This window comes from Amphibalanus amphitrite, unplaced genomic scaffold (assembly GCF_019059575.1).
Source record: "Amphibalanus amphitrite isolate SeventyFive unplaced genomic scaffold, NRLGWU_Aamphi_draft 000294F_arrow, whole genome shotgun sequence".
Taxonomy (NCBI): Eukaryota; Metazoa; Arthropoda; class Thecostraca; order Balanomorpha; family Balanidae; genus Amphibalanus; species Amphibalanus amphitrite.
The window spans coordinates 427,703-442,748 of record NW_024881789.1 but is presented as its reverse complement, the minus strand read 5'-3'; the positions used below and the strand labels follow the sequence as shown (position 1 = coordinate 442,748).

At 46.5% G+C, this 15,046-nt stretch overlaps 1 protein-coding gene across 1 annotated transcript; it reads right to left on the bottom strand.

Annotated features, from left to right (window-relative positions):
* Positions 1 to 274: 274 nt before the first annotated feature.
* LOC122387655 (amino acid transporter AVT1B-like) lies at positions 275 to 8,847 on the bottom strand. Its single transcript, XM_043378025.1, has 8 exons — positions 8,738 to 8,847; positions 5,601 to 5,768; positions 3,735 to 3,903; positions 3,076 to 3,264; positions 2,389 to 2,633; positions 1,945 to 2,154; positions 1,538 to 1,739; positions 275 to 1,253 (listed from the first exon to the last, which is right to left on the bottom strand). The coding sequence occupies exons 2-8, from the start codon at positions 5,755 to 5,757 to the stop codon at positions 1,112 to 1,114; spliced, it is 1,314 nt and encodes a 437-aa protein (XP_043233960.1). The 5' UTR covers positions 5,758 to 5,768; positions 8,738 to 8,847; the 3' UTR covers positions 275 to 1,111.
* Between the last annotated feature and the right edge of the window lie 6,199 nt (positions 8,848 to 15,046).

Genomic DNA, 15,046 nt, shown 5'->3' with positions numbered 1-15,046 from the left:
ACCTGCTACCGTCTACGGATTCAAACCGAACATGAAGCCTTTCATAATTTTCCTAAAATCTGAGGTTCAGAACGTCTTCGGTTGTGTGATCCCCAATTGAAACATGGGCGTTGCATGCATTATTTGGCATTTAAATTAGGACTTAAATTCAAAGCCAGCAAATTGTCTTTGCTTATTATCTTATCATGATCAGCTTGAAATCTGGGCTTGCCTTATTTTCCTTTCATTCTCGTCTGTGAACTTCAACGCTCGCTTTTTCTGTTGGAACAGAACGTTAGTTTGGTGCTCAAGGCCATATATGTTTATTTTGTGCGAGTGAAATATTTCCTTAACATTTCATCCTCCCAGCATATTCCTCATCTACAATGATATTTCTTTCGGGTGAACTATTCCCCTAAAACACCTCCCCGGAGAACTTAAAGAAACGCAGGACACTACATGGTAAAATGATCACAGGTCACAAGTTTCACAAAATTAGTACAAACGTTTCACCGCCAGGCAGATAATGCATGAGGCTCAATGGGACTCTTCGCTGACACCATCGCGACTCTAAGCACGAGTCAAAAAGAGCAGAGGTCTTGTCGCGGCATTGGGTTCGAACCAGCTAACAGTCATGGTTTCCATACTTCATCGATCTCCACAACCAACAGATAGTTACAGTTGCCATAAAGACCGGCCCATTAGCAACCAATCGAGGGGACGCAAACATTACAACAACCATCCGGACAGCTAAAACAGATTCCGTCTTCACCGTCTTTTGATGACCATGTGTGATGTGCTGCGGAACATCGAATGCTGGCCGCTGGCGTTCTCAGTACCGTGGGACCATCTGAACTGAACCTCAGGCGACTGGTTGTCGAATCTCTTCCCGTCGTCGGCTCGTCGCTTTGCTGTTGACACTTCTCGTTCCCGCCGGGGCCACTTGCGTCTCCTCGCTGCGGGGGCCACCTCGCCACGGGTACTCTATCGTCTCGAAGGCTCTGACTAAAGCGGTTCTGCTCCCCTCACGTAAAACCGGCTGTGAAGGAACTCGATGGATGATGAATGACGTTAATGTGATGATGAAGGCGACGTTGCGCAGCTGCCGGTCGCCCGATGGGGCAGCCGTCGGCTATACGCTGATGAAGCAGGAGCTCTCGAACGAAGTCGGGTCGAGGATGTCCGCCACTGCTGAGTACGTGGCCGCGATGCCGCCGGTCGTGGCGATCAGGATAATCTCTCCGAGCAGAACCTTCTCCCAGAGGGGTACCTCACTGAAACAGATCACGACCTCACGAGTCAGTGGGAGAGGTGATACACCATACCTACGTCACGTCCGTCATGAAATAAAATGTCTTTTCCAGCAAGCTATGGTTGTGCAATAGGTATGCATGCATCATGGGAGACCAAATATCTTGTTAAGTGATTTGACCTCTCGCTGCTGCTGCTCAAGGCTCCAGTGGAAGGGGAAGAAATCTTTATGATATGAAGTGATGATAAATCCCATATAATAAGGCTGCAAAGTACCGAAATCAGAAATGTTCTCTTGGCTACTCACATTTTCTCCCACTTGCCGCCATCAGTGGCCGGCATCGACGTCAGCCTTAGGTACATGATGGGTGGCAGGATGAACGTCATCAGCGTAAGCGTGCTGCCGCCGATCAGGTTCAGGATCTTGCCGAAGCTGGGCACCGTCTCTCCAATCAGCACGTTCAGTACCATCATAGCCGTCCGGAACAGCACCCGACGCACGTTGAAGTCTGTAGAATAAAATAGGAATCCGAGTTAGATGAATATAAAAGGAAAGGACAAGGAGCCCAAATGCCCGAAGAATGTCAGATGAACTTAAACATCGTCCAGTTGGTTGTTCCCCAACGTTCCCATGCCTTTTACGTTGCTGCTATCCCACTAACGTGCATCTAACCAGCGCTGCGACTCTTCGGGGAGCTGTTGGCGCCCGCTCACCGGAAGGGATGCCGATGCTGTCCTCCAGCTGCTGGTAGACGGGGCTGATGACGCTCACCAAAGACGTCGTCAGGTTCAGCATGAACAGCACCTGGGCGGCGCTCTTGAAGAAGCTGTTGGGGTAGAGCGAGTTGATGAGGTCAGCCTCCAGCTGGTCGCCCAGCGCCAGGTAGCCGAGAAGCGTCATCGGAAAGTACATGCAGATTAGGCCTGCCGGAGACGGAGAGACGACGTCAGCAGTCATTGTTGGTGAGCCTACTTACTGGTGATGCAATAGCGACTTCCTTACGCTGCGTGATTCGGAACGTTTTTTTTTCACTCCTGCAAACCCTGCGCACGCTAGTTTTTTTATTGAATCATTCTTTAGTCCTTACCAATACCAACTAGGAACTTTAATTCAGCGTTGCAGCTTGTCGTAGGTAGCTCCTTTAACCAATCGCTCACCGATGTATCCGAAGAGCACGCTGCGGCCGAACTTGGTACGGTCAGCCATGTCATTCTGGATGGTCGGGAACGAGGAGGCACCACCGAAGGCGAACAGGATCGTCGCCATGCCCAGGAACAGCGTCTTGAAGGTGGGCGACGTGTGCTCGGCCTTATCGACCGTCTCGTCGTAGTACATTCCCAGGTGGATGATGATGCATAGCCAGGCGAGCATCGTGGAAACGAGGGCCGTGACGCCGATGAACCTGCGTTAGTGACAGAACGGCATGTGACTAAGGTGGAGTGGTCGGGATTTTCATGAAGTGGGGCAAGCAATTCTTAAAAATTAATTTCCGAAGCAAAGTAGCGATCATGGTTACGAGAACGTATGAAACGGCAATGAAGCACCTTCGTTCGGATTTTCGCCAAACGACATAGTTCCAGTTTGCCCACACCGTGATCTGAAGATGGTAGTGGGTTGCGCAACAGTTACAGTATGACGCTAAAGCATTACAACCGTTGTCAAATAGGCTACTAAATTGTTCTCAGCAACTCATCAGTTCCATTAATTTGCTCAGAATTTCTACGAGGTACAAACAGCTTTGGGCCAGTTTCTGATCAGCTAGAGAGTGAAATGCGAGACTGTGACTGATCACTCACCACCAGAAGTGTGATCACTGATCACTCACCAGAAGTGTGATCACTCACCAGAAGTCCTTGGGCGATCCGAGGAAGGTGCACGGCGTGAGGATGGCGGCGATGACCAGGATCCAGTAGCACTCGACCATGTCGAAGCCGGCCGACTGCACCAGGTCGCGGATGAGCTCAGCCGACAGCAGCACGTACACCACGCCAGAGCCGAACTGGTTGATGAAGATGGCCACCGAGGCCAGATATCTGCGAGGTGGAGGATAAACCGGGCCGGGGGTGAGTAACGGATCGACGAGCCAGCGTGTGGCTGAACAAGTGCCCGACATCTTTGTGGTGGATGCGAATGAGATGAACATTATTGCGCATAAAAAGCGGGATGTATTGTTCCGCATATGGAGGCTAAAAGTGAAGATGCATTGATTTGCAGCTTAGCAGAGTGAGCGAGGCAATTTTATGACGTGACAACATCACACGTCACGTCACGTAAGGTAATCCTAGCTCCTTCAAGTGACAGCCTTCAGTCAAGGTGCACGAGTGTCAGTGAGCGCATCATTCAGCTTATCGGAAGATGGATGAGGCTTTATCGAGCAGGATCAGAGTGGTGTCCTCGCTTGATAACCGGGCTCTCGTGATGAACTCATGTAATAGTTCATGTTTCACAATCGCGAGCGACTGATGGCCTTTCATGAACCGGTTAATGGCCCGTGTCAACGTACTTGAGTGGGTTTCCGAAGGCCCTGTAGGCGATCTCTGGGTAGGGAGCTCGCACTTGTTCCTGCAGTTCCGGGTAGCGCGATTCGACGATCAGCCAGCAACGCGACAGAGTGTAGCCGCAGAAAGCCGAGTTGACGCCAAAGTACAGCAGCATCACCAGGCCGATCACGCCTGCGAGGAGTGGGAGCGGTTACCACGGCAACGCAGCAGTATCTCCAAACCCCTCAAACACTGTGGGGAAAGATGTGTGTACTGTGGCTAGCACTGAAATGCATCAGCGTTCCTGCAGGAATCCCTGGCCAGCCTAAGTCAAAACAGTGCAGAAAGTGGATGGCTAACTGAAAGCCAGCAGCACCATGTCAACCCACCATGTCGGAGACTCAGGTTCCATTCACCTTGCGACAGTCTGATGAATAGTTAGAATCGCGGAATATCATCAACTGTGGTCACGGTGAGGTGCTAAAAATAAAATAGACGTAATACCTCCAGCCTCTGGTGACATGTTGCGTGGCGTCAAGCTGTTAGTACCTAACTGTGCACAGCAAATATCGGAACAACTCTGCTACGTTTGGCGCCATTTTCGCCTTTTGGTAAACTCTGAGAGGCGGATATCCGCCCAGTTCCGTGCGCGGGATGAAGTACGTTTTATAACATGCGTTTAATTTCTTGGCAGCCCAGGTATTGAATGTAAAATGGTTGCGACTTGCGAGTGATTCGGATTTTTTCCTGGATTTCTTCTGGATTTGTTTCTATTGGGCTCTGTACCATATCAGCTGTCACTTATCAGGGGATCGATAAATGAAATAAAATGTCTGTTGGATGGATTTAGACCGACGCCATTAATTTATAGCTCCGAGAAGTGGTTAGTTTTTTCACTTTTATCGCCTACCACCTTATCGTCGCTATTCGCTGTCACCCTCGAAAGGTGGCTTTGTTCACACACAAGATAAATCAGATACGATTTACGGAGAGAAATGTCCAAAGACTTGACCGAATCGTTTGATGTGGCCGAGATGCGACATTGAAGAGCGATACTATACGATCTAGAGAGGAGTGTACTCAGATAATTAACTGTAAACGTGGACGCCGTGTATGTACCGATAGCGTGTGCGCTGATGCCAGCGTGACGTCCACGTTTAAGCCGCCTAATAAGCGGCGTTTTTGTGTGGCTGTACCAGCGTCCCTGTCCATGTATTGGGACTTTGATGTATGTACATATTTGTGAAAGCTTGACTGTTGATTGTTACTTAATACGCTATACCCGGCTATTCAATATTCGATTTGCTTTGGACGGCCTTGACCGGTGACTTTGTTAGTCGGTCTGAAGGATTATATTTGTAAGTCAAAATATGCTCGTTATTTGGATGGGTATTTTTCCATTTAACTTGTTATTATTCCGTTATTAAAAGTGGCGTTGTTAAGATGCTTACGCACAATTTTTCTTGTAACATAGGTAACTAACACGTAGCTTGCACACACTGTAGCTAACACGATTCACCGCACACTGAGTTCTTTGCTATTTATTCACAAGATGTAGGACGCAGGTATCCATCTTGTATGTACCTACAGCCCACCGCTAAAGTAATGTAGGGTTTTACCAATCTCAACGGTTGGCTTTGACCGGCGATTGTTTAATGCGGAGTGATCGAAAAGAAGATGTCAATAGCTAAAGTTGCAGCTGCAAAGGTGGCGATACATATAAGCTACATTCGAAGTTTCATGGTAGTCTGGCTAATCGTTCCTAAGCTTCAGAAGCAGAACATACCCATGACTGAAACCACACATTACTTCCGCTGTGGACTGTACCTTGGCAGCTAAGTGTGTCGTGTGTGTGTTTGGGGTGGACGCACATCACTGAGCAGGCTGACCTGTGAGTCTGACGGCGTTGGCGAGCGCCAGCATGCCGCTGCCGGCCACCATGCCGGTGATGAAGATGGCGGCGACCAGCGGACTGAGCCCCTTCTGCGCCGCCGCCGCCGCCTCCATCAGACTGCCGGACGAGCTCATAGAGTTCTTGGCCGTCATGGTGACTGGCTCTGCGGAGCGAGGCGCGAGCGGTCAGGTCACAAGGTGGCTGGTAGGGAAGAAACGGTCCTGACGCATCCAGAGATGCAGTTTTAACATAGTTTTAACCAAGCTGGCTACAGGCTAGGAAGTTGATAAATCGCGACAGACGGTTGCGTGATTATATTGTTGCTCATATTTAATTAATATTTTTTATGATTTCTTTCTAAATCCGTTTAACTACTTTATACTGTAACAAGAAATCGTGAAATACTGATTAAGATGTTAATGGTTTCCCAGAATAGTAATTAGGATTCAGTGACGCCTACAATAAGGGCTTCTAATAGGAAAGTTTTCATGCGTGGGGACGAAGGTTGTGATCATGTGGAGTCGAGGAACGCTTGGTTTCGTTCGAGTTCCTAGGCTTAGGAGCCTCGGACGGAGCGCTGGGAGAGACAAGACAGCAAAACTAGCTCATCTCGCGCTGTGAAAAACAATTATCCAAGAATGACTCCCCCCCCATTGCCTGCCGTATGCTTTAGATTTAATGGTGAAATCTGAAATAATGACCGTAAACCTAGATCGGCGTGATTCACGAATCTGCGCTTCCTGCTGCTTTGTCGCATATGTACGTATCGAGTAGTAACTATTATTTATAGTCACCGTGGTAACTAAACTCGTACATTGCGGGAGTCGCCGGAGCCGCACCTGTAACTCGGAAGCTGCTCGATAAGCTACTGTAGGCTGTTAACTGACAGGGAATCCGTTGTTCTTGAATATTTCCGTTTGATGGATTGTGTGCAAAGAACAAAGACTTGCGATGTTCCCATTCTTTAAAGTCAATGCCGTGTCTTAAGTGGACTTGAGACTTGAGAGCACTGATAACTGCGTCTTATGAAATGGTGGGATTTAGTCCGTGAGTTTTAGATAAAGATAAGACATTTGGCTATGGCGGAGTTTGGTTTTGCAATCACAAGTGTCTTCGGGAGCCCTTGAAATGGTTATCCCGTGACTAAGGCGACTTCGTGGTCTTGAAGTGGATTCGAGAATTGGCGTCCTTGATTGACAGCTCAGTCCCAAAAAAATTATTGATGACCCACCGTGAATGCTATTTCCTTAGCTTTCTTTCTTCTTACGAGCACCCTTTTCATTGTCTCAAATTTTTTATGCTCTATCGTTTTAATAGGGTGGAAACAGAAAAACTAAAGGAAACGGATGCAAAAGTGATTTTATTATAGACTGTAAAGTAGATTCGTACGGAAATAGCGAAAATTGATTCGCTTCTTTCAAAAAAGATGCAATCAATTTATTGTATCATGTAGTTGAACATCCAAACTCATTAACCCCGACCCCGAGTGACCCATAATGACCGACACCCTGCTGTCATTGTCTAGTGTTGGGTGCCGCGGCAAAATGTCTAAATGAGGATTTATTGTACCTCGGAATTCGAATTTGTCACTAATTTTATTTTCATCCATCTCAATATGCACGATATTGGAAAGCCATTAGGAAGCCTTTCACCAATATGCGAGTATACATAGCTCAAGCGCGTTTATTCATTCATCAGACAATGCGCCTATCTAAACGATAGCACTATTGGCGCTATTTGGCTGTCGAAAAATACGTCGATCACGACAAGCGAAGGTGAAGTCGTCTCGTCAAGAATAACGGGACGGGATGCTGGTGATAATTAGCAGCATGAATGTACTGACAAAATTATTTTTAGGCTGATGAATGATAGCTAGATAATTGAATGAGGAAACTCCCATGCAGCTTGCTTCTTGGCTCTCTCGATATGATGCTATATTATAGTTGCTCACTTAGTTGTTCTTGCACTTGGGCACTGATTTCTCATGCCTTTTTGGGGCATGTCGTGTCACTTAAAAACTGAAAGTGTTGGAAAATAGCTGGCGGAAACCTCGAGTGCCGTTTCGCATTAATTGTCCGTCACCTAATGAAATTTGAGCAGCCTTGGTGAATAATACCTATGCCTGCCTGCAGACGCGTTCCTGACGCTATGCCAAATAATTTTTGGGAAAAAAGGCAGTGCGACCTCTTAGTGGACTGCTACTGATTCTGCAGCCTTGGTGTGAGCCGTATTGAACGTGAATTGAATGTGAATTGCATTGAACTTGGTGAAGATCAATTAACGAGAAAACGTTCCAAATGTAGAGGTTTCGGTGAAGATGAATGAACGAGAAAACGTTTCAAATGTAAAAGTTTTGTAAATGTAGCTGCATGTAAATGTAAAGGTTATAAAGGTAACGGTTCAGGAGTTAGCACACAACTACAAGTGATATCACCCCTTCCCCAGTTTAGCGCGCTTGGATGGAAAAGACTGAACGAAAAAAATGGCCTGACATCAGATATCGCTTAATGACGTAAGAAATTAAGAGTGGCACCTATTGTGATTCCAATCCCTTAGTCTCGTGGCAAGTAGGTAACGCGCTCATTTATTTTTCACAACACAAAGCTACGTCAAGTAACTATGAGGAAAACGATACTAATTCGTAATTCTTTTTAGATGGTCGTGCGCATTCCCTTTGTAAATTTATCTTACTGAGCTTATGCTGAATAATAAGTCATTCTAAGCTCCCAAATGCATATCATGAGCTGGTCAGGCGAATACATAATATCCTAGATGTCACAAGTGGTTTGGTAATATGTTTTTGGCGAATAACAAATTAGCCTGTCATGGTCCCACTGCACTAGCTCGAATCTCAAGTCACTACTTTTTCGGCCCTATTCTCGTTAGGATGGAGAAGGATCCCGTCTGTGCTCTCTGAGTGTCGTGCAATGCAGTGGCGGTTCCAGTGCAAAGTGTGCAAAATGGGCATTCGCCCCCCCCCCTAAACGGCATAATTTTAACATTACGCCTATGGACGAGGCATGGAAAGAATCGATGAATTGTTATGGTTTGCCCCCCCCCCCCAAAAAAGAAAAACTCAGCTGGATCCGCCTCTTGTGCAATATGCATCGTATACACAGCGGTGTGACTGACCTGTTCGGCCTGATGATGGGGAGCGGCAGCAGCAGCGCGGGCCCCAGTTGGACGAATGGCACCGAGCAGCGGCTCCGATCGGCCTCGGCCAATCTTATCGGCACTGTCCGCCGGGGCCGTATCCGACCGTCCGACCTCCGTCCATGACCAATCGACCGATGGTGCATAGATAGAGCGCCGGCCGCCCACACCGCCCCTATCCGAGGGGGTCCGCAGGGGTGAACGGGTGCAGATCCAGTTGCCACGGGCTAGCTTGACACTAAGCTTTGAGCTTTGCGTCACCTTAGCACGCGTCGCAATATTCCTTTTTTCTACAACATCGGAAAGAATGCCTTCTTTATGGGTTCAGCCATTCGTACTAGCCATTAAACTTAAAGGGACTCTCCCACCTTCAAAAAAGTTAATGAATTGGCATGAAAGTGATGTCCGTTGGTTCGGAAAGAGCGAAAACGAATATCTACCAAATTTCACCGAAAAATATTCACTGGTTTTCAAGATATTAGGCTTTTACTTTTGTTTACTTTTTGGGATCTCCCCTGTTACTAGTGACTTTATTTGGAAGCAATAATTTGGCAGCCTTAAAGTGCGGCAGACGTTGCGCGCAAAGCAGCGTATACCACCACGTGTTAACGATGGTTTTAGTCTAAGATTGAAAAATCGTTAGATCTCCGCTGACGTCACAAATTCTAAGGGGGCATTCCAATGCATTAGCCCCTTAGAATCCGAAAACTGCAAGTTTGAAATTCCATATCTTCGAATTAAAGCATTTTTCGATGTTGTGAGTGCCCAAACCGGTATTTGCAGGCCATGGCCACCAATTTGGCTATCTCAACTCAAAACTAATGTTAAGGTGGGAGTGTCCCTTTAACACATATGCATATGATAAACGGCGGCGCATGCCTCTGCACGATAGGAAGCTACATATTCTCCATAACATGTGACAAATTAAATGCTAGGTCACTTAGCCATATTCCGGACAGGCTCTGAAAGGTTTGGCCACAGGCGGAGGAGAGGGGCTTTTTCGCCCCCCCCCCCCCCCCAGAACGCGGAAACTACTCACATCGGAGCGACAAACGGTAGACGGCATTTCATTGTTCGTTGAAAAAAAAACCTACAAATTTTGCGTGTACTCCGCTTCCTTCCCCTCCCCCACCTTGATGTGCGGCTATCAGACCCTGTGTGACCTCGGGTGATTTTTCCTGTTAGCTCATCGTGACACCGACCCCCTAGCTAGCGGAGCAGCCCGCCCTTGCAGCGCGACCACGGTCGTAGTTCAATTCCCCTCCGCCGCGCTGGTCCGGGCCCACTTCAGCCTCCCAAATCCACGCCACCACGGCGACAGGGGAGAACACTTCAAATGCCAGTCCGCCGGCGGTGCTCACTCGAGGTCGGAAATGCTGCTGCGTATCAATCTTCGAGGAATCACACAAGGCAGTGCGGTTATACGGAGAGCCGAGAGGAGTGTAGTAACCACAAGTAACGTACGCAGTTATGAGAAGTGTACATAGTTACGTAGGTATAGTCTACTACAGGATGATGTTCCACTCCTCAGAAGCTATCAGTTGACCGGAGCGCTAAGTTGTGCCGTTTATCACGCAATTAAGCGTGTCGATTGTGAGCATTGGGACAAAGCTATAATTTGTGAACTCAGCCCGTGTGATGCGGCACAGCCTACCACTCCAGGCAAATAATTGCCTGTGAAAAGTGGAACATTATTCTGTAGTCGACTATACATACCTATGTCCTCTAGCACTAGCCTAGTTATGAAAGTGTCACCATAGTCAGCAGCCGCCTGTCAATTGTGCACCTACCTATGCTGACGTACCTGAGTTGATCCGCAAAAAAGGTAGCAAGACTTAGGTATACTTCTCTGCATTATGCGGGTGCGGTACACTGTTCAATTAACAGAAAACCGTACGTAACACTAATGTAGATAAGCCATCATTGGTTGTCCTGACATGAAATCTATCCAACTTTGTTCATTTTCAATTCCGCTGGGTCATGGATAGGCATGTGGCTGTGGATAACGAGCTGGCCAAGGGTTTTCCACGCTCGGTGCTCGCCATATGCCGCCCTGACGTCCATCGAACTATCACGGTATTGTGGGAACTGGGAGGTAAATACGCCAGTCGATATTGCCACGTGACTCGTGGAGCAGATGGCGGCTCTGCAGAGTCAACAATGTATTCAGTAGGTATCTCTGTTTTCGCAACACCTCTCTTTTATGCTTATGTGGTACCTCTGGTACCTACTGGTATTGGATGGGCCTTCTGCCGGAGGCTTACATTGTATTGGTAGGTTTTAAGTGCACTTTTAGCCCCTGCCGACGAAGGCTGGTGATTTGACGGCTGACGGCTGATGCCCCCGATTTCATGCTTTCATGGGCCATGAGCCGAATTGGACGGGTCAGAATATCTCTATTTATAGTTATTCATGTATCGTGCTTCTATCGGTTGGGAAGGCTTCTAGGCGGTAAGGAAGCATAGCTGATACCTTTCTCAGTGAGGGCGAATATAAGTCTGACGGTGCGGGAGTTTGCTGTGTGACATTGTTTAATCCTATTCCGGGCGGGCTCTGAAAGGTTCGATTCTGGGCGGGTGGGGTCCTTTTCGGCCCCCCCCCTTCAGATCTAAAAAACTACACATCACAGCGACAAACGGCGTTTGATAGGTCATTTAAAGATCTACAACTTTTACACAAAACACTTTCAGGTCAGGTCAATATTGAGGCCACCAGAGGTCATCAACGATAAAATGTTTTGGAATTAGTTACCTACATAACTTTTAAACTAAGAAACATAGAGACATAAAACTGATATATTTTTTTTTTGTTGCTCTCGTCGAGGCGATGCGAAATAAGTATGCAATGACCTTCACAGGTCAATTTCAAATTTGACCCGAGGTCAAGGTCAGGTCATCCATCAATGAGGTTGTGGGGCATGGTCATGCTGCAAACCAAACGACGCGCCTTGACCAGGCGAGCAGTTTGGTATCAGTTACAAGTCTTTAGCACCATCCTGTTGTGATTTATGGACAGAAAAACTATTTGTGACGTCACATGACCTCAGATGACCTTTCCCGGTGCCCCTGTCAATTAGCGGCACCAGGATCATCACCGATGAGATAATCTTCCATAACACTGAAAGATTTGGGTGGTTTCGACTCGTTTACACGAAGCAGGAGGCGTTTCAATATTTTCCCATAGCCTTGCAATGTAAAGGTCACGAGTCTGGCCTGACCTCAGGTCACAGATATAAAAATTCTGAGATATACAAATTGCACATACTGGTACCCTAACTAAAACCTGAAGAGAAGAAATTGGTCCGCCAAAAAAACTCTAGCTCTGGCGTGATTGCAAACTTTTCTGAGGTGGGGTCACCAAACCGCCTCTGGTGACCTGACCTGACCTGACCCGGCAACTTTTTTTTTGTCAAAATGTGCGCAATGAATGTTTAGGAAAAGTCACTAAGTATGAGCTTTCAGTCTTGCGGCGTTTGGCAATGGCACAAAAAAAAACCTGAAGGGGGGGGGGGGCCTTAAAGGCCCCCCGCCCGGAATAGGGTTTTAAAAGAAATAGCTCACTTTTAACATGGGGTCATGAACTGGAATAGCAGTTCCGTAGCATGAGCTGAGACGAGCACAAATCAGGAGCTTTTACGGCACAACGATCACCCTAGGCAAAGACATTCTATTTCTCGTCCCGAAAAAAGGTGCCTTGCTGAGGAGTGAGGAATGTGTACCTTGCAGGGGCCATTTCCTTTTTTAAACTGAATAGTTCTCCCCATATCAAAATATAAGGAGATATATTTTTTATAAAAAAAAAACTTGTTTGCTGATCATTTGAGGATAAAAAATCATAAGTCCATTGGAAAAACTAATTTCGTGAAAGTGAACTATTCCCTTTAAAAGGACCGGCACTGGTCTGAGTCGAGAGGGTCTTTCATCTGTCAGTCATACATTAACCCTCGCCAGGCGAGGGCCTTTTCCATAACATGGACGGCGAGCTGGGGGGGGGGGGGGGGGGTGGTACGACCCCTCTCGGCGATTGGCTCCTATGGCACTTAAAAACGCCAAATTTACAGAGTAGGTGGGTCCATAGGAGATCTCGCCCCTGTGAAAATTTGGTGGCTCTAAGTCAATATTTAGGGGGGGGGGGGGTATAAGTGCAAAAATATCGCTAAAACATGTCAAAAGTTTTTCGCGTATAACTTTTTATCTAGTAAAGATAGAGCAAAAATAAAGCAGCAGTGAACTGAGGATGTCCGTGCGCATCGAATGATATGCTTAGTAACCAATTTAAGTGAACTGAAAATGTTCTTAAAAATTAAGTGAATTCTTAAAGTTATTAATTAAGTTTAACTTAATCAAAATGCATCATGCCGCATATCATTCGAACCGCCTGATCACAAGGAACACAACGACACCGCTTTTGAAGCTCAAGCCTCATTGTGTGCCAAGTTATTAGCAAAAAAGTAGTTTGACCTTAGTTGACCTCACTTGACCCGACCCAAGCGTTCTTGTAGCTTGCAAACACCAAGTAGATGTAAATCAAGGTACTGGTAGTACAACACAAAAACGTTAAAAGAAAGCACAAATCTCTTATCTTGACACATTCGGGCAAATTTACTTAACCCGCGCCCTGATGGGGGGCCATTTTGGCCCCCCCCCCTGTGGTTTTTCTTAAATAGCGAGAAAACGGCGGCGCGCAGCGCCGCCAAATTTTGGGTACCTTACCGGGCATCAATTTAACACCTTCACACAAAATTTCAAGTCACAGGTCACCTCAGGTCAGGAGTTATTGAGGTCAAACTGAGGTCATGTTCGAGTAAAAATGAGCAAAAAACATGACATCTTGAAACGCTCACCAATTCTACAGTTAACAAGCAATTTTAAAGTTCTTTATGTGGTTGTGGAGAGAAAAGACGGCGCTACAACACTGCTATCTCCGATTTTCGAAATTTTGGGATTTTGACCCCCAAAAATAAAAAAATGATTTTTTTTAGAATAACTCAAAAAATTTCCAAAAATTTTCGAATTTCGAAAAAACCGGAATATATGTGATAGTCCCTGCGCTCTTCGATATACATACCAAATTTTAGATCGATACCTCTTTTTTGGCCAAGTTATAGCGAAAAAACTGTTAGAAATTGATGACGTCAAATTTTTGAACTCAATTTTTAGCAATTCTAGACCTCGTAGCGCAAAACAGAGACCACCATTGAACTCCCCGTGACGAGCTGCATCGAATCGATACCCATTTTATGTAAAAATATCAACTTTGAAATTTGACCTAATTTGACCTGACCTTGACCTGACCTTGACCTGACCTTGACCTGACCTTGACCTGACCTTGACCAAAACGTGACCTAAGCTGGCCCTTAAGTCTGTCTGACCCACATAATCGCATTTGTCATGTAAAATGGACCATAAAACATGCATCACACGACACTTTCATATTGTGACCCCCCAGTGACCTGACCTCTGTGACCTGACCTGGTATCATTGACCTCAAATAGCAAAATATGTGTTTGAAGAACATTTCCCCATTGATGATTTTCAATGAAATGCATTTTACTCGATTTTACAACGCATTTCTTGAAATGCCTGTAAACGGTGAAAATTCGACCTTTGACCTGACCTGTGACGTCATCGGTTTGACCGAGGTCAATAAAATTGGGTCACAAGGTAGTTCCCCGTTGGGGCTATCCAACACCGTTTACTGCTTGTCGCTATGTTGCGTGGTTCTCGAGATCTGAGGGGGGCCAAAATGCCCCCCCCCCCATCAGACCGCGTTGCTCGGCAGACCCCATCTGGGCGCGGGTTAAAAATTGTCATGACCTCTAGATGATCTCAGGACCCAGGTCAACCAAATTTGAAAATCTGGGATGCATATGATGGCACTCGGTGACCTTAGCATATCCTGCAATTTTGAATCAAATCGATGAAGAACTCTAGTTTCCATTAACAAAATAAGTGCATTTTCAGTGCCATTTTGACAATGTATCGGTTTTTGTGACCTTTTGACTTGACGTCAGGTTACTGGAACCTAAAACTCCCTGTTCAAGTGATAAATAGATGTCCCAAGTCGTGTCTGAAATTTGGTAGCGCTACGTGCCATAGCACCCACGCTATCAACGAATAACTCTCATTTAGTTGCCGTTAAACTAACTAGTCCAATTTTCCCCTGACCTTGTACCGTTTTTTTGTGACCTAGTGATCTGACCTGAAAAGACGGGAACTTGAAATTTTCAGGATCGGTGCAAAAAGGTTGCCCCAGAGGCTATATCAAATTTGGGCGGCGCTATGCGCC

What these genes read in the sequence shown, in the direction of transcription:
- LOC122387655 (XM_043378025.1), bottom strand. Translation starts at nt 5,757, where the DNA reads ATGACGGCCAAGAACTCTATGAGCTCGTCCGGCAGTCTGATGGAGGCG. An exon ending in GGATCGCCCAAGGACTTCTG is followed by an intron (nt 2,634 to 3,075) that starts GTGAGTGATCAC and finishes TCACTAACGCAG; the next exon opens with GTTCATCGGCGTCACGGCCC. An exon ending in GGCGGCAAGTGGGAGAAAAT is followed by an intron (nt 1,254 to 1,537) that starts GTGAGTAGCCAA and finishes GATCTGTTTCAG; the next exon opens with TGAGGTACCCCTCTGGGAGA.